Genomic DNA, 23,807 nt, shown 5'->3' with positions numbered 1-23,807 from the left:
CCTGTCCTCACGTGTACTTGGGACCTTGGGGGAAGTCACCTAAACTCGCTAGACCCCTGTTTCCTCACCTGAGCAATGCAGATGATTAGAGCCACATCTTAGGGTGTGGTTAAGAGGAAAAAGTTACTGAGTGTGGAGAGCTCAGCCTGATGCCTGGCACAGAGGAAATTCTGAGTAGTGTCAGCTATTGCTATTCTCTTCCCGGTGTTCTGAGGGCCAGGGGCAGGTGGTGGATAAATTTATCTCTGATATCCATGCCACAGTGGGCCTGTCATTCTGTCCACAGATACCAAGGAGAGAAGATGTTTCAAATTGGGGGCCTCATTGTCTTCTGTGGGCTGCTGACCCAGACCACAGCCCTGTTGGAAGCCCTGCCCTTGGGTCAGGCCCTGCCCTTGCCTCTAACTCCAGCCCTGGACTCAAGTCCCACAGATCTTGCTGGAAGCCTGACAAGTGGTAAGTAAGAGTCTGTGACAACCTCCTTCAGGTGTGTGTGTGTGTGTGTGTGTGTGTGTGTGTGTGTGTGTGTGTGTGTCCAACCATGGAGGGCAGGGATGAATGGGGAAGAGAGGCTGAGGATCTGAAATAGTCAGATCTGACCCCTAAGAACCTCTATACCCATTTCCAGTTCTCAGCAATGGCCTGCTCTCTGGGGGTCTGTTGGATAGTCTCACAAACCTTCCACTCTTGGACATCCTGAAGACTGAAGGAGGCAATTCTGGTAACCTGATTGGTGGCCTGCTTGGGAGACTGACTTCAGTGATCCCTCTCCTGGACAACATCCTTGAGTGAGTAGCCCTAAAGTAGGGCCTTGGTCCCCATCAGAGAACCTCTGTTGGAGATCTGTTTACCTCAGGCAGTGGCCCTGAAGGAGGGAGATGGGTGGACTGAATATGAGGCCAGGACTTGGTCTGAGACCCTTCTCATAGTCTGGCAGGGAACACCAGTCCTCTTGAACCAGCAATTACCCTCAGTCCTGAAGTATATCCTCAGTCCCCAGCATCATCTGTAATCCATATGACAACCCTCTGAGGTTCATTTAATAATCCCCACTTTGCAGAGAGAAAATTTGAAGCACAGAAAGGTGCCTGTGCTCACACAGCTAGAGTGATGCAGAGTGAGAGATCTAACTCTAATTTACTTAATTCCAAAGTCAAGGTGTTTCCCACTACATGGTGGTAATTTTGTTCTCACCTTTGGAATCCCTTAGAACACAGGTGGCCTCTGATGTAAGCAAGAAAGTGTAACTACTCTCCTCAATGACATCGTCAATGTGATGTCCATGGAATGATTTCATATGGGTTTCCCATGAAACATTTGAGAGCTCGCTAAGCAAGAAGGAATAGTGGGAAGCTTAATGTAATGAGCTGGCAGAGCCTGGGTCCTTGATAGGGCTGAATTAAAGCAATTTCCAAGATTCTTACCCACCCAGGTGCTTGACCCTGACTTAAAGACAGACAGATAGCCTTGTGTTTCATTTCAAAATGCACCATGTACTTGCTGGGTGACCTGGGACCAGGCACTCAGTCCCCCTGGGTTTCTCAGTCCCACTCAGTTTCTCTATCTATAAAATAAATATTATGGTATCCACAGAGGAAAATTGTTGGAAGGACTGGAAAAGATGCAATTACCTGGCACAGTGGCTGGCTCAGAGAAGAGGCTTCCTTTCGTCCTCTCTCTATTCTCCCTGACTTCCTACTTCTCAGTCTCCATGATAAACACTGTTGATTAACCTGCCATTGAAAGTCATGGCAGGATGAGTGATTCCAACTATAAATGTTTGTTGAAAACTTACTCCACTTTCCCATACAGCATCCATTCATCCACTTACCCATCCATCCATCCATTTGTCCATCCTTCCTTCCATCTAACTATTTACTCTCCCTGCATCCATTCATATATTTATCTACTCACCTGCTCATCATTCCATAAAGTCAACCAATATGGAGTAGCTCCTTTCTTTGTAAGGCTCTGGACTGGCATACAGAACGCACATGCAATCCACACAGAATGCAAATATAATTCAGTCTCTATCCTAGAACACCTCACAGACTCAAGTTGAGGAGAGCGCCATGGGTATGTCAGGATCTGGCCCAGTGCAGAGATTGGGGAGGACTGATATAACTCAGAACACATGTGGTTTTGCCACAAGACTCCTCTCCTGTCTCCCCCATCCCACCTCACAGTTAACTCCACCTCTGGGATGGGTATGATTGGGTTAAAGGTGATTTCTAGGTTTGGGGCTAATGTTTCTCCCGTCACCTCCTGTGCAGTGTGCAGGTCACTAATCCCCAGCTGCTGGAACTTGGCCTTGTGCAGAGCCCTGATGGCCATCGTCTATACCTCACCATCCCTCTGGGTTTGGTCCTCAATGTGAAAACGTGAGTAGCTCCAAGTAAGGATGGGAAGGTAGCTCACCAAAGGAGACCCTGATGACCATGGGTAGCCAAAAAGGGGGGGGGGGCAGGATTGGAGTCTAACAGACATATGCCTCCAAGTTCAGTTTGTTTGCTGTTAGGTCAGTGACCCAGAGTCACTTGGGAAACTTACTTGACCTCTTTGAGCCTCAGTTCCCTACTGGGAAATGAGATGAGTACAGCTAAGGATGAGGTGAGGCTGGCATTCCTGGCAAGGAGAAAAGCCTCTGCCTCTTTGGAATGTGGTGGGTCCACTATCTCCTCTGCAGGCCCCTTGTCGGAAGTCTGTTGAAGCTGGCTGTGAAGCTAAACATCACTGCAGAAATATTAGCTGTGAGAAATGAACAGGGGAAGATTCACTTGGTTCTTGGTGACTGCACTCACTCCCCTGGCAGCCTGGAACTCTCCCTGCTTGATGGGTAAGGCCAGAGGGGTGGCTCCACCTGCCCAGAGACAATAGAATGGGATGATGGATAGATGGTTGGAAAGATAGAATAATGGGAGAATGAATTAGTGGGAGGATGGAAGGGTGGGAGAAGAAAGGATGAGAAGATTGATAGGAGGGAAGGGAGATGGATGGATGGATGGATGGATGGATGGATGGATGGATGGATGGGAGTAAATGGATGGATAAATAGTGACTTATCCCTTCTTAAGCTGGGCTGACCAATTTTATGCTGGATCAGGCAACACAAAATCTGAGTTCAAGCTCCATCTACTAGAGGGAATCGGGAGAGGTGGAGGGCTTCCTGGATGAACTTGGACAGTACTTTCCCAAACTGTATATCGAGCTGCATTGCAGTTGTGGATTGATAGCCCACTAAGATACTAAGTGTGAGTCCTAGTAAGGGGTAAAATAGCTACAGAGCCTACCTGGGTTACTTACTTCAGTTACTTGTCACAAGATTGAGTCATGCACAATATGGCAGGAGTCGTCCCCATCGTAGCTAACATTTACTGAACACATATATCGTGCTTCACATGTATCATCTCATTGAATCCTCATGACAACTACACACTAAGCACTGTTAATCCATTTATGGACCCTACAAAGTCTCATTGAATAGCTGCTGTGTAATGGAACTATGTGTTTATTCTACATGTACCACTGTGTGCACTGCTGTGCAGGGTGTCACTCCCTTTGGGCGGCCCCTTGGTGTTTGCCTGTATGTGGGTGTGGATGGACGAGGCCCAGTTTTATGAGCTTAATGCTGAGACTGTGATGGACTCAGTGACCCCTCAGAAAGCTTCTCCATACCAACCTCAGGCCCCTGCACTGCCCTTGGCTTTTCTCTTTCAGAGCTGGCTCCCTCCCCATTCAAAACCTTGTTGACAGCCTCACTGGGGTCTTGACTAAGGTCCTTCCTGAGCTGGTGCAGCACCAGGTAAGTGGGTAAAGTGGGGGCTCCTGGCCCTGGGCTCCTAGAGCTTCTCAAGCTGAAAGAGGCCCCTGGGGTGAGCTTTTCTGAACCCTTCAGTTTGATAAGTAAATTCCACTCATGCCTATGTGTTCATTGATCCATGTTTCTTCTTTCCACCCTTCAAATGCATTAATTGGTTCTTGCTCTGGGCGAGACCCTGAGCGTGTCCACGCTATAGCTGAAATGGATTGGCCTGCCCAGAGAAGCTTCCAGTTCATCCCCACTACGGCTGCAGACAGCACTCTTCCAGCCTGGGCTTGAGCACCTCCTCTAGCCAGATGTGCAGCTCTTGCAGACCAGTACACCTTGTTAGAAACAGAGGTCATGTCAGAATGAACCCTGGCTCACTGTGTGGCTGGACACTTCCCACACAGGCCTTCGGTTTCTCCTTCTGCCCCATGGAGGTGCAAGCATATATATCTGTGGGAATGCTTAGAAACAAACACTCTCAGACACGGAGAAATAATAGAAAATCTACCCCCAGAGAATCCGTCCTAAAGCAATGCTACTCCCAGAGTCCCCCTCCAGGTACCACTTTGTCTAACTCCCCTCTCTCACCCTGGATCAGGTGTGCCCTCTGGTCAATTCAGTTCTCGGCAACTTGGACATGACCCTGGTGCATGACATTGTCGGTAAGTACCTGCTTCCAAGCCCTCTCCCCTGCTGCAGGAGCAGTGCCTGCCCCCGAGGAGCTCTGTCCCCACACATCATGGGACTGATAGATCCCTCCAACCTCAACTCTCTCCAGAAATGGTTTCTTTTTGCCTTGAATTATACAGAGAATGTTGAGGTATAGGCCTTGTCTCCCCCACATCAACCCTGACACTGAGAACAACTGAGTTGGTTGGTGGAAGGAGGCATTGTCCCTGCCAAGCCCAGCCTGAGCTTTCTCAGACTTCCAGAGTTCCCATTCCCTGACCCTAGGCCTTGGGAGGAATGCTAAATATCCCAGACTCCTTCACACTGAAGACGATCACTTAGGTCTTCATTGGTTATTTTCTCATTTTCCAGATAAACTGATCCATGGGCTGACATTTGTCATCAAGGTCTAAGCCTTCCAGAAAGGGACCTGGCCTCTGCTGAGCTGTGAGTGCTGCTCCCAACTCCCCAGGATTTGAGGGGCTACTGCTCTTCCCCTGGGGACAGCAGGGGTCTGTGACAGTAACATCCAAAGACAGAGACAAACAACCCACATTGACTGCCAGGGTGTTATCTTGCATCTAGAAGGGTTTGGGAATCTTGAGAAGGGGTTGTGAGTAAATTAATAAAGAGATTAGACATGAAATATAAATTTGGAAGGCATTTTGGGAGAGCCAGGGAAGCTTAGCTTTAGTAGCTGAGTTCTCCAAATCTCCAGACCCAAGGCTTTTTATTCCCACATTTTTTCCTATAGCAAAGCAAACACACATATCAAAGGTAAAGTTTGGTAAGCAGTAAAGTATCAGGTTGGGGGAACTGCCTTCGGCTGTTCAGCTGTTTGTCCAGCAGCAGGTAATAACATGTAGATTTTCAGGTTTGGGGAAATGTCCTCAGCTGTCTGGCAGCAGGCAATAATATGTGTCTTCAGCCCTGCTGAAGCCTCAAGGTTCACCAACCTTTTGATGAATTTCTTGCATTTATGACCTGCTGGAATTAGCCCCCAGCAATTGACAAGCACAGATTTGCACAGAGAAGTCCACATAAATGCTGACAGAGATGGAGAGACATAGTTGCAAACAGAAACATGCATGGTCATGGATGCACACTCACACCCAAACACATGATCACTCAGACAAAGATACACAGTCTCACACCAGCACATTCATACATGTGCACACATATGCAAACTTTCCACACACAAGTGCCCATGGATACACAAACACACATTCACTCAAACACATGCACAAAGAGCTTCATCCGTCCTGGGCTCCCTTTGTGGCTGAGACAAGACCCCTAGCCCCAGGGTCTCAGCCTCCTCCCCTTTCTCTGGAGGGTTTGGTAATGACCAATATCAACAAGAGTCAGTGACCCCATTCTGATTGGGGTCCTCTCCCAACAGAACCATTTCCTGCTGCTTCTGAGGACTCACAGAAGGCTATCTATGTCCTGGACACTGTTTGGGGACCAGAACAGCCTTTTCTCCAAGGAAACTGCTCCCCCTCCTTTCCCACTACATTGCATATTCCTCACCAAATAAAATTGCTCTTTGTCTGCACAGAGTGCCTTGTCATTCCTCACCATCACTTGAGGGCTCTAGGCCTGGGTGTTTGGAGCCATAGAACAGAGTTGGGACCTTACATCAGAGATCTTAATGGTCTTCAGCAGGACCAGGAGATGTACAGATGAGTGGCTACTCTGGGGTCCTTAGAATGGGAGGACAGGAGGTTAGGAGTAGATGTAACCCTCCAGGCAACATTACCACACAAGAAGTAAAAATGGCAGATTTGAGAAATGTTCAGGAGGTGGACTTGGATAGGTGTAGATGAGGACAGGGACTCCTGTCCATGTCTCAAGTTGGATAGCCCAAAGGTAACTGGAAATGTGGGAGGGTGAGTTGATTCCAGCAGGAAGTTTATGTCTTTAGCTGTGGCCACGCTGCACAGAAGTATTTGGGTGACCCCAAGAGAGAGTCCAGGAAACTGACAGATACACAGTTCATCTATCACTCCTCTTTGCTACTTGCATCTAGTCATACTGGCCTCCTTTCTGTTCTCACAGCAAGAGGAAGCTAAAGATTTTTTTAAAAAGGGAATATAGGACCCTGGCCAGATGGCTTGATTGGTTGGAGAATTGTCCCATACACCAAAAGGTTGCAGTTTGATACCCTGTCACAAGATTTCTCTCTCTCTCTCTCTCTCTCTCTCTCTCTCTCTCTCTCTCTCTCTCTCTCTTCCCCCCCTTCCTCTCTCTCTAAATTCAATAAAAACATATCCTCAGGTTAGTATTAAAAAAAGAAGTGTAGGAGGAAGGACAAACTGGTCCAAAGTGTTCATTGCTGAAAGGCTTGAGGAAGGTAGGGTAGAAAAGGGGCATTGGAATTGCATATGAAAAGATGATTGAGGCCGCAGGTGAGTGTCATAGTTTTGGAGGAAGAAGACTTAAAGGAACTAAGAAGAGGAAGGTTTTAAGGATATTGAGACTGTTAATGCAGATAAGATTTATGAAAAACTGAATGCAAGAATGAAGAAGAACAAGGCTACCCAGGATGGGGAAGGTTGTCCCTTCAAATAAAAAATAAATATGCTATCATAGTTTGAGATCCTTATTGGACTTGCTCAACCCTTTCACTCCACACATGAGGGTACTGAGCCTTGTAGTTTATAATAATGACTTGCACAAGGTCAGAGAGTGACAAAAAGGCAAATCAAGAATTGAAACATCCTAGACTTCACAGAAAATTTTGTCCCTTGCTCTTTGGGAGACCGCGTTGATTCAGGGTAGGGTTTCTCAATCCCTGCCAAATATTTGTCACCATGTCCAGACCCACAACCCTAACCCTAACCCTAACCCTAACCCTAACCCTAACTGTCTGCACCTATTATTGCCACCAACCAACGTGACATCATGGGAGGACAGTCCCAGAGTTCAGAGTTCAGAACTGCAAGAAGTTAATTGTAGGAAACCAGCATGTATCTCCTGGTGAGGACTTAAGGGAGAAGGCATCTTTCACATTCACAGAAGTATGAGATCTTTGAGCTCAGGATGAGTAAATTTCATAAACAGCTGCATGATCATTGTGAATGTCTACTTAGTGACCTGAAGTACAGAAGACTTTCCTGAATGAGTCAGCCATCAGGGCCTGATTTGGCTCAGGGACGATCCAAGCATTAGCTACCTTCATGTTCCTTTGGGGCAGACATTAGGTCAACACTGAGAGTCCTCCTTGGCTGAGGGTCCAAAAATCAATGTGGATAAGGACAGGCACACACACCTGGGACCATCAGAATTGGTCTTGCCACCCCATGACCATGGCACCAAACTGCATTCCTGCCTAGACACACTTCCACTGCCCATTCCGGACCATTTTCCCGGTGCTCCCTGGACTTCTTCCTGTAGCTCACAGATGGGTCTTTTCCCTCCCCTAACAATTTCAATTTGTAGCTAACTAGTCTAAGACTCCCCTGGATACAAAACAGTCTGAGAGATGGCAGGTTAATGAGAACGCATTTATGACTTTTAAAGAGTCACAACATTTTAACACTAAAAAAAAAACCTCTCTAGAAGGATGTCAGTGAAAATGGCAGACTAAAGATCTTTTGCCGGCTAGTGTGGCTCAGTGGTTGAGCATCAACCTTTGAATCAGGAGGTCGAGGTTTGATTCCCAGTCCGGGCACATGCCCAGGTTGCGGGCTTGATCCCCAATATGGGCAGTTGATCAATGATTCTCTCTTATCATTGATGTTTCTATCTCTCTCTCCCTCTCCCTTCCTCTCTGAAATCAATAAAAAATATATTTTAAAAAGAGACCTCTGAAAATTATCTCCTACATAAAAGCAATTAGAAAAACAGCAACAACAAAAAAATGGTCAGAACCAACTTTTTCAGAACTCTTGAAATTAACCAGAGACTTACAGCAACCTGGTGGGTATTTATTCAATTGATCTATAATCTTGGACTCTGTGAGCCTGCCTTGTTCAGTAGCATTTCCTCTCATATTCTATAGAGGCCACTAAGGACTCCAAAGAATATGCAGAGCAAATATCAAAGGTTTTCAGTGAGTTGGATGAAGTTGATTCACCAGGGGGAGTGAAGACTGTGGTTCTCACCATAACCATGAAGCCTCTGGACCACGAGGGGACAGGCACTGGCCCCATCAAGCACAGAGTCCTACCTAGCAGAGTGCTCTCTGAAGGAAAGAAGGAAGGCAGGTCATTCACCATGACCAGCCATTCAGAGCAACATCTGTCTTAAAATTATATATATATATATATATATATATATATATATATATATATATATATATATTACTTGATTTCAGAGAGGAAGGGAGAGGGAGAGAGAGATAGAAACATCAATGATGAGAGAGAATCATTGATCAGCTGTCTCCTGCACGAGCCCACAACCTGGGCATGTGCCCTTGACTGGAATCGAACCCGGCACCCTTCAGTCCACAGGCCGACACTCTATCCACTGAGCCAAACCACCTAGGGCCACATCTGTCTTAAATGTCAGCCAGTGAGGAGGAGAAAATGTGCTTGAGTTCATGCCCTTGCAACGTGCTTCACATCTCTGCTTGATCATTAATTTCAAATGACAACATCTTGACTTGTTTCATCTCTCTTGTCCTTCCAGTCCTTCACAATGGCCTGGATCTACTGTCTCTCAGACCCTTCCTCTTTCCCGAGTTTTCATCATAAAACCTCAACAGTTTCTCTGCTACCTGCTTTCATTCTCTTTCCTATTTCCAACTCCCCATTTCCTTTTCCTACTAATCATCCTCAATAGTAACGTCTCAGAATTTTCTCACTTAAAAAAAAAAAAAAAAAGAATCTAAGCTTCTATGGTATTAGTCAGAACAGAACAAGTCTGTGCTGCAGTAACACAATAAAATTTGATTCTTCACTCACACACTCACTCCATGCTCCATTTTGGAGCTACACCATTTTAAATTCATGAGCTCCATAGTCACCACAACAGCACAGTGAGGGCTGGCAGATGGGTAAGACGTTATTGAGGGCCAGGCTGAAAACTAGCATGCATGCATCACTTCCTTCACATCCCACTGGCCAGACATTCTGAACCCCAGTCTCCTCATCTGAAAAAAAAAATCTCAGAGGGGGTTTATGGGGATTAAATCAGCTAATCCATGTAAAATATGTGCCTATCACAATGCCTGGCATGGAGTCAGGGTTCATGAAACATATCTGGCCCAGCCAGTGTGGCTCAGAGGTTGAATATCAACCTATGAACCAGGAGGTCACAGTTCGATTCCGGGTCAGGGCACATGCCCAGGTTGTGGGCTCAATCCCCAGTTGGGAGTGAGCAGGAGGCAGCCGATCAATGATTCTCTCTCATCATGGACTTTCTATCCCTCTCTCCCTCTCCCTTTCTCTCTGAAATCAATAAAAATAGATTTTAAACAGAAACATATCTGTTATTATTATTCATGCCAACTACTTCCTTGAGTAAAATTTCAAGCAAATATTTGAGTCTTATTTCATCATTGGGGGAAAAAAAAGAGAAACCTTCCAATTCTTCATTACACAGGAAAACAAACTTTTCTATTTCACTTGTATCTACTGGTGGTTAGCTTCTATTTCTGAAAGTTGATGCTGGGCTTTTAACTGAAAATTGTAACATTTCCTATTATAATGGACTAGAGGCCTGGTGCATGAAAATTCATGCACTGGAGGCGGGGGTGGGGGGGTGGGTGGTCCCTCAGCCCGGCCTGCCCCCTCTCACAGTCCAGGAGCCCTCAGGGATGGGAGGCGACCCGGTGATCAGGTGAAGGTGATGCCAAGCTCAGGGTTTCCCCTTCTCCATCAACTGGCCAAGCCTCAGCTGGCCCTAGTTACCTGAGCCTTGGGCGGCCTAGACAGCTGGGCAGCTGCCATCTGAGTCTTGCCTGTGCCTCGGGCTGGCCCTGGGCAGCTGGGGGGCTGAGGGGATTGGGTGCCTCCATCTTATGGCTTTGGGCACTGCCATCTTTGAGGGCATAGCAGTCAATTAGCATATTCCCTCCTTATTGGCTGTGGGCACCACCATCTTTGCAATTGTGTGAGGGTCAATTAGCATATTCCCTCTTTATTAGATAGGATTTCTTTAAAGATAGTGACACAGTTTAAAAGGGAATAAAGGAAAATTAGTAAATAAAGGTAACAGTGGCTGGTATGTGGCAGAAATTGGGGAGGTAATATGTGAATGACTGGAATCTAGGGAGCTTGGGGCCCCATTATCCAATGCCTGACTAGCCTGGCTACTGAATACCCTGAGCTAAGACCTCCAGGACCCTAACTAGCCTTGCACTTGTGTTCACACAGATGTCCTATGACCACTAGAGGGAGCTGCAGCAGGGCAACCCAATAGTCATCTTGAAGATTAATATTTATTTAGCATTAATGACAGGCCCAGCACCTAGCTAAATCCTCTTAATGCAGGATTTTATTTAACCCTAACTAATATGAGGATGCTAAGGCTTAAGGTCATACATCATGTGAGCGGTGGATCCAGGATTTAAATCCTGGAAGTCAAACTCTAGAGCCCAAGCTCGTTGCCAGGGGTTGAAAGTTCACCAGCATCAAGCCAAATCTGGCACATTGTTTTTCATTTTTACTTTAAATTACTTTAAGTGCTGATTATTCTCCAATTGGGTACTGATTATAAATGCATTCACCATTGTTCCCACCCCACCATATCAAATTGTTTTATGCTATTAAAAGCTTTGCTATTAAAAGTAGGGTTGCCAGATTTACAAATATAAATATAAGACATTTAATTAAGTTTGAATTTCAGATAAACAATGAGTAATTTTTAATGTAAGTATGTCCCAAATATTGCATGGCACATACTTAAACTAAAAAAGTCTTCATCTTTTATCTAAAATTCAAATTTAAATGGGCTTCCTGTATTTTTTTCTGGCAACCTTATTCTACAAGCATTTGCATTTATAAGTCTCGCCCTCTACTCCATCCTCTCCCCCACCGGAGAGGAGCATCTATTGAGCATTTCTTCTGTGCTAGTTTTGAGTGGGGCCCAGAACAACAAATTATCGCTTGAGTCATGTGACCATTCAGACTTCATGATGAAGCTGCCACATGGAGTTTCTGACAAACCCCAATAAGTGAGACACAGAGAAGACTGCCACAGTTCTGGAGTAAGGCGGTGCCATCTTCAGCAGAGAACTGCACACTATTGGAAAAACAGCCCCTGACATGTTCCTGGGCTCTGGTAGAGAAGGGGCACCTGGCCATAGGCCTCACTCAAGTGACCATGCCGCCAGAACTTTCCATCATGCACTCGGCACTGGTATCCACCAAGTCAAGCAGGACAAGCCGCAGTGCATCATCAGGTAGAGGTGGTACAACTAATTTGGGCTCAAAAAGATCCAGTGGGCATAAGTAAACTGCACGAACAGGTGACCCGGACCTCCTATGTCACCTATGTTGCCTCCTACTATTGCACTGACACTTCTAACTCAGTTCACACCAATAAGACATTCATCATGACCAGTTGATGGAGAAGGGGAAACCCTGAGCTTAGCTCATGAATGGGTCTGCTCAGTATGTCGGTGTAAACTGAAAATGGATGCTGTTTCACTAGAGACCCACTCAGAAAGGCAGGAACCAGAGGAAATCCTCCCAGCGAGCAAAGCTTCAGGCTGCACACTTGGTCATCCACTTTGAGAAAAGAAAGAAATGGACACCTAGTTATAGTCTTATAGGCTGAGGCAAATGGATTAATGGTTTAGTAATGGGTCTGGAAGAAGCAAGATTTAATGATTGGGGACACCGAGGCTGATCTAGTAACTGCCACTGAATGTATGACCTGTCAACAACAGGGACTAACACAGTGCCATCCATTCAGGAGACCAGCCAGCCACTTGGACCAGCAGACATGCTTTGAAGTAGGGCAATTAGAGTGCAGAGTAGAGGAGGGAGATTATGGGTTTCAGTTAAGGCCTCGTTATCTACAACAGCAGGGACTCTAGGCAGCACTGTAAGTTTCCCATGAATTATGACTATATCAGTTTGCTAGGGCTGCCATAACCAAATTCTATAGACTGGGTGGCTTAAGCTACAGAAATCTATTTTCTCATGGTCCTGGAGGCTGGAAGGCCCAGGTCAAGGTGCCGGCGGGACTGGTTTCCTCTCAGGCCTCTCTCCTTGGCTTGTGGGTGGCTGCCCTCTTGCTGCCTCTTCACATGGTCGGCCCTTATCACCTCTGTGACCCTGACATCTCTCTGGGTGCCTAATCACCTCTTCTTGGAAGGGTACCAGTCAGATTGGATTAGGACCCACTCTAAAAGCCCCATTTGAATTTAATCACCTGTCTAAAGGCCCTATCTCCAAATATAGTCACATTCTGAGGTACTGGGAGTTAGGGCTTCAATATATCGATTTGCGGGGACACAATTCAGTCTGTAACAATGACCAGCAGAATCATGGAGCAGCTGCATCTGGACAGAGTGAACTTTTTACAGAAAGCAAGTTGATTTCAGCAGTGCAAGGGGTGGACTGTGGACACTGGCATTGCCCCACCCAGGTCCCCTTCACTGGGCACTAACCCCAGGAGCTGTCGATGTTGACCACTAACAACTCACAGCCTCCCTCTTCTCTAGAGAACTGCCTCCAACTGACAGGAGTCTCTCACCCCTTGGGGGACAGTCCACACACATCCAAGGGGAAAAGGCCAGCCCCTGTGCTTTACGGTAAGACACTCTGTGGTGTATTCTTAACCTCCCTTTCATAACAGAGTGATAGAGCTGCAGCAGAAATAGTGGGAGGTACCACCAGGGTCCTGATGGGGGAGAGTAAACTCATGTGAGAGGCTCATTACTGGAGACAAGGGGGAAAGTCGTGGTATGATACAGCCTAGGAAATGAAACACTAAAACTGTATATGCTGATGTGTAAAAGTCTCCAAGGCACAGTAATGAGGGATGGAGGGACACGGTGCAACACACGTGAGCATGTAACAAATGTCAGAGGCTATTCCAGTTGCCACTGCTGCTGCTGTCGAGTCTGTTAAATGAAGCCCAAGCTCCCGTGCAGACCCTGGGCTGGGTGCTGAGGACACAGGGTGTCAGATGGGTGTCTCCCCTCACAGAGTTCACAGCCGAAACGGTGAGACAGTACAGAACAGGATGATTGGAGCTGCAGAAGTAGCTGGAAAGTACCCTCATGGCACAAAGGAGGGAATGACTACCTCTGAGTGAGATGTCCAGGAAGGCTTCCTGGAGGAGGTGACATCTTAGATAAGCCTAAATAGATAATTGGGATGTCATCAGATGAGCAAGGGCAGGAGCACATTCCAGGCTGAAAAGCCAGCCCATGTAAAAGCAGAGAAAAATGAACCTAACCTGTTTCATGCAGGACGGGGGGGAAACTCAGGTCAAGGGAGTAGAAAAACTAAATGGGAGATGGAGAAGGCAAGGCTGGACAGAGAAGGGCTGGACCTTGGGGAGCTCAAAGCTAAGGCTGAGATATGGACTTCCTCCTGAGCCATCAAGAGGGAGCCAGGGACATACTTTACATAAAGATAGCCCTGATACTCCCAGCAGAAGGGCTAAAATTAAAAAGACTGACCACACCACACGCTGGTGCTCTGCGTACACTGCAGGCAGAAGTGTTAAATGGTACAATTACTTTGAGAAAAGTTCCGGAACTTTCTTATAAAATAATCATGCCCCTCCCCTGTGACCCAGCAATTCCTTCCAAGAAAAATGAAAACATTTATTCACAAAAAGATTTGTCTTAAAATGTTCAATAGAAACTGTATTCATAATAATCCCAAGCTGGAAATAGCTGGGCTGTCCAACAACAGGAAGAAAAATGAATAAATACCCTGTAATTGACTCATACAATGGAATACTGTGCATCCATAAAAAGGGAAGACCATCCAGCCAGGGTGACTCTGGTTGAGCATCGACCTATGAACCAGGAGGTCATGGTTCGATTCCCAGTCTAGGCACATGCTGGGTTGCGGGCTGGGCCCCCAGTAGGAGGCCTGCAGGAGGCAGCCGACCAATGTTCCTCTCTCATCGATATTTCTATCTCTCTCTCCCTCTCTCTTCCTCTCTCTGAAATCAATTTTTTTTTAAATTTTTAAAGGGAGGACCTACCAATAGCTACAACCATGTGGATGAATATGAAAAACATTAGGCTGAGTGAGTGAAAGAAGCCAGAAACAATAGATTATATGCTGTATATTCCATTTACATGAAGACCAAGAACAGACAAAACTAATGTTTAGTGGTTAAAAAATAAAATCAGATCCTATTCCCATGGTGGGGGCTCAGGGGGGGAACTGACCAAAAGGCGGCATGAGGGAACTTTTCAGGGTGATGATGAATTTCTGTATCTTATAGGGGTTTGGTTTACACCGATGTGTGCATTTGTCAAATCTCAGCAAATGGACACTTACTAGTAATATCAGTGCTTTTCATTGTATAGTGATTGAAACATTTTCCATTGCAGCCACAGGCTGGGCAGTCCCCAGGATCACTTTAATGGTTCCAGAGAGTTCTGTGGCTAAAGATCAATACCGCAGCTGTCAGGTAATGCTGACGATCCTATCAAAAGTGATATTCCTGTTGTGCTGAATGTTTTTCTGCTTCTTTTCATCTCTGCCTGGCTCCTTGAGGGCGGGGTTAATCGGGGCAGAGGCCAAAGGCACCCATCAGTCTGGGCCTGTCTGTTCTAAGTGGCCAGTTCCACTGTAACCCCGGAGCCCTCCAGTCCCCAGCAACGTCATCACCCACTGGAGACAGACCATGAGGGCCAGGACAGACATGGCATCCACTTCCCCACTGGCACACGACTTTGATCTCATTGGGTTAAACTTGGGTGTCATGGAGGAGGAGGCTGGTGTTGGATGAACTCAGACACTGGACGACCAGAGAAAGATGCGCCTTGGCCTCCACCTGCAGACAAATGTTGAACTCTAGGGAATGACACTCGAGCTGAAGTACTTAGTGGGAAGGGTGTTGACATCTGCAACTTGGGTTGAAATGCATCCAACCAGTAGGTTGGATGGGCAGAACTTAGCTGGTGGATATACAGTGTTTGCAAAACTAACTTTGTTCTGTGTTTGAAAATTTTCTTAAGAAAGGATTAGGGGGAGTGAAAGTGGCTCTGGCTACAGTGTGGAGAGGAAATTTGAGGTGCCAGGCCAGACCCAGGGAGGCCAGAGAGGAGACTGCTGCAGCTGCCCCAGTCAATACCTGGTGAGGCCTGAGATGAGGCCAGGCAGCGGGGGCGAAGATGAGGGAGGCCAGAGGCTGCACCGTGGGGACACTCAGGAGGTGAGGGAGGGAGTTGAGGAATGAGTGGAAACAGGCAGAAGTCGGGCCCTCTGTGCACAGGGACCCTAGAATGACCTCCTCTGGGGAGCAGCAGACTCTGAAAGTGCAGAGAAGCATAGTGGGGGGGGGGTGCAGGGGGCAGAGGGGTGTCCTGAGTGTCCCTATCCAACGCGAAGGAAGGCTTTGGACAGTTCCTGCCATGCTCCCACCTTCAGGTGGGTCTCCTGGTTTGCGCACGAATGACCTCTTTCTCCCCTTCCAGAGAACCGGTGACTAAGTGAGTAAATGTTAGCACAGGAACCTAATTCCATGTGGGTAACTTGGAGGGAGGTGCCCACTGAGTTCCTGGCCCCCCTCCCAGCCCCTGGAAAGTCCATATAAGCAAAGAGCAAGACATTGCAGTCCAGGGAGGTTGTGGTGAGTCCAGACAAGGTGCCAAGAGGTTGGAGAACACACTTCTTTCAGGTTTCGGACGCCCACCGCCAGTGGACACAGCCGCCCACAAGGTAAGCGATGTGCCGTCCGGCTCGCACTCAGAGAAAACGCTCCGAGGCATTTCCTGATGCAGGTAAGTAGCCCGGTGCAGTTTCCAGAAGCAGGGCTGCCTCCCACACTGTTGGTGGGAGAAGGTGACTGACTTTCTCACGCATCCTCAGGCCTTCACCTCTCCGAGCACTGGCTACTCGGCCCGGACACCTCGAGCAGGCAGCATAGCCAGAGCATTTCGGTTTGTTCTCCCCGTGACTCTAGAAAAAGTATTTCCCCTCTCGAAAGAGGGTTCATTCAAACCTCACCTATGAAGTGAGGATAAAACATGCCCACCTCGGGGCGTCGGTGTGGGGTTAGATGGGCTAATGCAAAGGGCATGGAAGTGCTCATTAAACTGAATCACCGACATCATTATTGTCACCAGAGTCATGTTGGCACCTGTTTTATGGGAAGCGATGTTCTTTTTTTCACTTTGGTAGAGTTATACAATTTTCTGTTAGAAATAGAAAATCAAGTGTATTTAATTTTTCAAACCTGATTCCATTTACCAAAACGTATGTTGAGTGAGCAGTAACCTGGCAGATATTGCAGAAGCTATGTGGCCAGCAGGGGACACGATACAATTCAGGGGTCCTCAAACTTTTTAAACAGGGGGCCAGTTCACTGTCCCTCAGACTGTTGGAGGGCCGGACTATAGTTTAAAAAAAAAAAAACTATGAACAAATTCCTATGCGCACTGCGGGCCCAGGATGAGTCGGCTGCTAAGCAGGACGGGCAGCGGCCCCCAGCGGGCCGGATAAATGCCCTCGGCGGGCCGCATGTGGCCCGCGGGCCGTAGTTTGAGGACCCCTGCATAGACAACAGGTGTTTGGGAGACAATGGCTAAAAGGTTAAGAGCACACGTTTCGGAGTCAGATGGACCAGAGTTCAACTCCTGGCCTCTTGTCCCAGTGGCTGTGTGACCGTAAGCAGGGTCACCTGGCCTTTCTGCACCTCCGTCTCCTTATTTGCACAATGGAGTGATAGCAGTGACCTTATGGGCTAGAAGCTCAGCCTGGCAGGTAGTGAGCACTCAGAAATGGTAATACTGCCCGGTCGGTGTGGCTCAATGGTTCAGTGTTGACGCATGAACCAAGAGATCATGTGGTTCAATCCCCAGTCAGAGCACATGCCCGGGGTTTCGGGCTCAATCCCTGGTGTGCAGCGTGTAGGAGGCAGCCAATCAATGATTCTCTCTTTCCCTCTCTCTTCCCTCCTCTCTAAATTCAATAAAAACATTTAAAAAAAAAAGAAGAAGAAAGGAAATGGTAGGGCTGTTCCCATTCTATTCTTCAGGCAGTCCCTCCCTTCATACATAATTTACTCCCCAAATTGTGTTCCCAAAGTCAAACATGTGAAATGTGAAAGTCAAACAAGGAGAGATTTACACAGGGCGTGTGTGTGTGTGTGTGTGTGTGTGTGTGTGTGTGTGTGTGTGTGTGTTGGACGGTGGGGGAGGGCATCCAGTTGAAGCTAAAGCGCTTCAACCCCCATGATGCTCTGATGATAGAGCTCCAGCCTTCCAAACGTATTTTTTCTTGTTTTGTTTTGTTTTGTTTTGTTTTTGTTAATCCTCACCCAGGGATATTTTTTCCATTGGTTTTCAGAGAAAGTGGGAGGGAAGGAGGGGGAGAGAGGAGAGAGAAACATCGATGTGAAAGAGACACACATTGATTGGTTGCCTCCCCCATGTACCCTGAAAGGTGGCAGGGATTGAATCTGCTACCCAGGTACTTGTCCTTGACAGGAATCGAACCTGCTACCCCTTGGTGCTCAGGCCAACGCTCTAACCACTTAGCAACACCAGCCAGGGCCGTGTTCTTTATTTTTGTTCTCTGACCCCACTCTGCGTTTTTATATTTCTTTGTCTATTTCTGGCTCACTGTCTCCCGGGAGAATGTGAGCCCCAGGAAGGCATGGGATGGTTTGTTTGTTTGCTGCTATGTCCAAGGCACCCAGAACTAGGCCCACATACTGTGGAATACAATTAGCTGGCTGACCAGCTGACCTGTGGCTGATGCCTCTATCCATCCCACATTCCTAAATGACTCAGAGAATGGAGGAGCGCCCATCACTCTGTCTGGGTTTCCCTTTCTGACCTCCACCTCATCACATGCTGCTCCAATTGATGGGAATCCAGCCCTTGTGATTGACCCTTCCTATGTTGACCCTGACCATGACCCAACCTAGGATTCTGGCTTAGCCAGGGTTTGTTTGCGTTAAAGCTTATGTATTCCTATCCCACAAAAGAGGGATTATGCCCATGTGTTTCCAGTTCTGATTTCTGTCTTTCTTTCCCGGTGGTTCCGGTGGTTCCGGGATTCATGTGACTGAGCTTTTGTTGCAGCTGTCAGCCATGTCATCTCAATGTTTCCCTGGAATCCTGAGTCAGTGGGTGGGCTCTGGGAAAGGAACGAGGCTGTCTCAGCTCCTTTGTCCTCTGCCCAACTTTTGTGTAAAATGCATTTAGTGTTAACATTTGTTTAATTTTGAAAATACAAAGAAGATGGTAAGAGTCACCTGTGATGACACCACCAAGAAATAAACATTGTTACCATTTTGGGGCATTTCCTGCCAGTATTTTTCTAGATTAAATGTTTTTAGATAAAAAATAATAGAAACCATTTTTTTTTTCACTTGCTAAGAGCCTTCAGTACATTCTCTATATTGTTTTGGGGCAGCTGCCTGGATTCTATTTACTGAATTCCCTATTGCTGGACATTTAAGCTGGTCCCACTTTAGGGCCATTATAATAATGCTGCAATGAGCAGCCTAATATTTCATTTTTCCTACACCACTGGGCTCCCTGGCACAGAACCTACACAGACCCTGCGCCAATGGGTATGAGCCTTCCAAATAATAAATCTGGCCCTGGAAACAGGCCATTCCTCACTGCATATTTACCGAGGTCCCTCTGCCATAAGCCAAGGTTATCCAAACCAACCTGACCCACAACATCAAGGAGCCAAATATCCTTATATAACAGTTGGGGAAACTGAGGCCCAGAGATAAGAAGACTTGTCCAAAGGTATTCGCAAACTCCATCTTGTCTAGATATTTCCTCCCCACTTTGTTTTCTCTTTGGCATTTTGCAAGGGAATACAAAATCTTCAGCAAAGAGGTAGGTGGTTGCAGAGAGGACGTAGCATCTACACTGCTCATGGCAGACATTGCTAATCAATCATCACATTCTCCCCCGCTGAGTCCAGACCTTGAGTATGTCTCCAACAGCCAGGCAACGAGAGGCGAAGTGTTTCTGCCATCCTGGTTGCACCTTTGGTGCCAACAGAGAGCCTTTTTAAATTGTGGACTTGAGGCCACTCTAGCGAGTTCCTCAAGGTGTCTTCCTTCTTGCCTTTTGAGTGAGTGACAGTCCCCAAGACCTTCCGATTTCCACCTGTCCGACCTGCCATGTCCTCAGAAACCATTTCTGGTTTTCTACAGGACCACAGACTTCCCGGAAGAAGCCCCTCATCCCAGCTGGAGGTGATGGGGTGGGCTGGACAGGGGAGCAGAGCATGCTCCAGAGTCAGCCAGAACTGGGTCCAGATCCTGGATCCACATTTTATGGCTGTGGGGCCTTGAGCAGGTCACTCCCCTTCTCCAAGAACCTTTTTTCTCTGGAAAATGAGGGGGATAACATCTCTATTTTCTCCGACCTGGCCTCGGGGTGGTGATCTGTAGAAAGGAGATGGTCTTTCCCCACTCCACCATTTTGCTATGTCAGAGTGACCAGCTTCAGTTGTACATCAAACTCTCTCCCTCTATCCCTAACTGAGGCTTCTATGGACCAGCTTGTAGAGAGACAGGGGAGGGGAGGCTCTCTCATGCACACCTCTTTTCCCTCTATCTCTGGCAAGAATGAGAGGTAAGAGGGCAAGAGAGATTTCCCCTGACTGACAGATGGCTCCCTACTCTCTGGAGAGCCAAAATATGTTTCAAGTTGAGTCTCACAGCACCTTCTTTGGGGGGAGACCAAACCTTCCTGGCAGGTCTCTCGGGATGTAACCTCAGATATGAACAGAGCTTGTCCCACCAGTCACTTTGCGTGCCATCCCAGCCCCTGGCACCCTTTCCTCACCTGCCCAGGGGAAGATAGTGGGAAGGACTTACACCAGCCCCAGACCAGATCTCTCCTGCAGGGTCCACACCAGGCCCTAGGAAAAACACACACAAGCTTTGACGCCATCCAGAGGGAGCAAAGAGTTATAATTTTTGACTCACAGAAGCCACTCTCTCCAACAAAACTTTTTCCTTTTTTGTTAATCCTCACCCGGGAATATTTTTCCATTTATTTTTTATTTTTAGAGAGAGTGGAAGGGATGGAGAAAGACAGAGAAGAACATCAATGTGAGAGAGACACATCGATTGGTTGCTTCCCGTGCACACCCTGACCAGGGCCAGGAATGGAGCCCACAACCGGCATACAACCAAGTTACATGCCCGTGACCAAACTCGAACCCAGGACCCTTCATTCTGCAGGCTGACACTCTATCCACTGAGCCAAACCGGCTAGGGCTCTCCACCATAACTTTAGCTCATCAGCCTTGCCTCAGGCAAGAAAGAGAATCCAGGATATTCCTTGTCCCAACTTCAGGGACCCTCACGCCCTTAAACTGTCCTTGAAAACCCCACTCTCTCTATGCCTGCATTAGGGGCAAACACCTTGTTCTCCTCCCTGGGAAAGTGGGAAAAGGGACCACAGCTGTCTCCTTTTCCTTCTTGACCTTTTTATCACCTTGATCCGGGTGAGGAGATCCCACATAAGGGACCGAAGAGCTATGCTGCCAGTTCTTGGCCACCTGCTTCCATTGTGGTCTGGCCCCTTCCTTGGTATACAGCATCTGTGGAGTGGTAGTGCCTCAGATGACACTTGAGTTTTTAGATTGAGTAAGGGCTATTGAAGACACCATGAGTGGGCAGTGAGAGAGAGAGCTTTAATTTAGACACAGTGGCCAGTAAAGGCCTTTCCAAGGAGGGAAAGTGAAGCTGAAACTTGGTGAAGGAGCAGGAGCCAGCCAGGGGAAGGCTAGGAAAGGAGCACTCCTGGGAAAGGCTCAGCACGTGCAAAGACCCTGAGCTAGGAAAGAGAGGAGACTGAGGCAAAGTGATGAGATGTGAGGGCTGAGAGGTGGACAGCAGCCAACCCTGTGGGGCCTCCCAGAGTTTGGATTTTCATGCAAGAGCTGCAGAGGCCTTGTGGAGGGGCGGGGGAGGGAATAAACAGGGAAGTGATAACATCTGAGTAATATATTTAAATTTAACTCAGGTTGTTGGGTGGAAATTGGAATTTGGTAGAGGGATTAAGGGATGGAAGAGGGAGACTGGAGAGGAGACTGGGATGAGTGAATGATGGATGGATGGATGGATGGATGGATGGATGGATGGATGGATAAAATAGACATCTCTCAAGGCAAAGATCCAAGCCCCAAGAGAGTAAGTAGTTAGTACTTTGGGGGCTCCCAGGAAGGCAAAGGGATTCCAGGTGTAGGTAGAGCCGAGGCCAGGCCACTTTATGCAGACCCTGCTTTCTGAATTGGGTCTTGAAGGTCAGCGATATTATTTCAACAGTAATAATAGCCTTCACCATTTACTGAATTCTCTGATGTTCCAAGCATTCCACATTGTCTTATGTGACCCTCAAAACAGTTCCATTTTACAGCCGAGGAAAGAGAGGCTCAGAGAGAAGTCATCTTCCCACAGCCGCACAGCTGGCCAGCCCAGGAGCAGACGTTGAACCAAGTCTGTGAAACTCCAAAGGCTTCCCCTGCTCTGCAGCCCACACAGGGCAAGACCGGTGGTCCGGGTGGGCGATGCATTCCAGGAAGAGGACACAGCCCAATCAAAGGCCTGGGAGATGGGAAGGGGCAAGGCCAGGATAAAGAGGCCCTCAGCAGTCTGAAAGGAACTAAGCAATATTGAGGGCACGGCCGTGGCAACCCGTGGATTCCAAAGCGTGCCAGGCCTATAGAGGCACAGTCATGCTTGCTGACCCCAGAGAATGTGTGGGACCGAGGGGCAGGAAGCAGGAGCTGATGTGGGCCCAGGCCCTGGCACTGAGCTCAGGCCTTCCACAGAGAGGCATTGTGCATAGGCAGCAGGCATGGCCAGGTGGGAAGCCCAGGAGGGGCTGCTTGCCTCTCTGGAGATGTGCCCAAGGGATGTGCAGGGTCCCCCTCAGGAGGCTTCATCTTTAGGAGTTGGAGGTCTTCGGTGCATTTGCAAACATAGCTACAATGTGCCTGGTCCAGGTGCCTGCCATGTGCCCCAGCACCTGGCCCACCCTTCATGACAGCCCAAGACTTTCTCCAAACCTCAGGAAGCTAGAGTCCTGGGGCTGCTCCAGGCAAAGATATGGTTCAATAGAAGCCACAAATATTTTCCTTGGACATCTTGGCCCAGTCTGAGGCCTCAGCCCAAATGCAAAGGGTGACTGCTTAGCTCAGGGTATGCAGGATATAAGGCTGGACTTCCAGACTCACTGCCCAGATGAGGAGGAGGCTGAGGACTCTGGTGTGTCCAGGTAAAAGTGTGGGGAAGGAGCCGAAAGCCCAGGGTACCAGGAAGGTTCTGAGCTGGAGACACCTGTTGGGGTCAGGTCAGAAGCAGGAGGGAGTCTTGGTCCTCAGGTAAGGTCCCTCTGTCGACTAGGACCCTCTGAGGGGGTAGAGAGGTGCCCAGCTCCCTTACCCTGAAGACCAGAGGATGGTCCTGAGGAATAAGAATGGCTGAGTCTTTTTCTGGCTTCATCCGGATGACATAAACCCATTCTGCACACACCAATTGCTCTGTGTCCATCCCTGGGCTGGGGTGATTCTGGAGACAAGAAGTATCAGACAGTCCTGGCCCTCTTAATATAGGCCAATGCCGTATGTGCTGTGCTCAAGGAAATCCCAGGGCTATGGTTGTGGAGGGCAATCAGGGAAGGCTTCCAGGAAGAGGTGACATGTCAGGTGAGAAATGAGTAAAAGTTGGTTGGACAAAGGACAGAAAGGCATCCCATGTGAAGGGAACCACATAAGCAAATGCCAGGAGGTGAGATATGATGTGGGGTGTGTGTGTGTGTGTGTGTGTGTGTGTGTGTGTGGTGCTGGGATTTAGGGAGGAGACACTTTTCCACAGAAACAGATGCTACCATCGTATTGGTTCTCTGAGTGTCTCCGATCAGAGGACAGAGTGACGTGCAAAGATAATGAAAGAAACTTCCTGGGCAGAAGAGCAGAGCGGAAGACATCATATCTGTTTTCTCGCTTTAACTGCAAGGTGATTCTTTCTGAGTGCAGGATTAGTAATAACTGTTGTACTCATAATAACAGCTAATATTCATTGAGCTCTTATAGCATGCCAGGCCACAAATGGATGATTTCATTTTATCCCCCCAACAACCTTGTGATGTAAGTATTATTAGTATCCCTTATTTTATAGATGAGAAAACTGAGACTCAGAGAGGCTAAGTCCCTTGCCCAAGTTCACACAGCAAGTGGTAGAGGCAGTCCACCAA

The 23,807-nt window shown here is 47.7% G+C and overlaps 1 protein-coding gene across 1 annotated transcript; it reads left to right on the top strand.

Moving 5' to 3' along the window:
• Positions 1-302: 302 nt before the first annotated feature.
• LOC308256396 (BPI fold-containing family A member 1-like) lies at positions 303-4,890 on the top strand (the record flags this gene model as incomplete). Its single annotated transcript, XM_080684654.1, has 7 exons — positions 303-456; positions 629-788; positions 2,274-2,381; positions 2,687-2,836; positions 3,718-3,802; positions 4,407-4,470; positions 4,850-4,890. 7 exons carry the CDS (start codon positions 303-305, stop codon positions 4,888-4,890), a joined length of 762 nt encoding a protein of 253 aa, XP_080540780.1.
• Between the last annotated feature and the right edge of the window lie 18,917 nt (positions 4,891-23,807).

This window comes from Plecotus auritus (assembly GCF_963455305.1).
Source record: "Plecotus auritus genome assembly, chromosome: 8".
Lineage (NCBI taxonomy): Eukaryota > Metazoa > Chordata > Mammalia > Chiroptera > Vespertilionidae > Plecotus > Plecotus auritus.
This window is presented reverse-complemented; position numbering and strand designations above follow the sequence as displayed.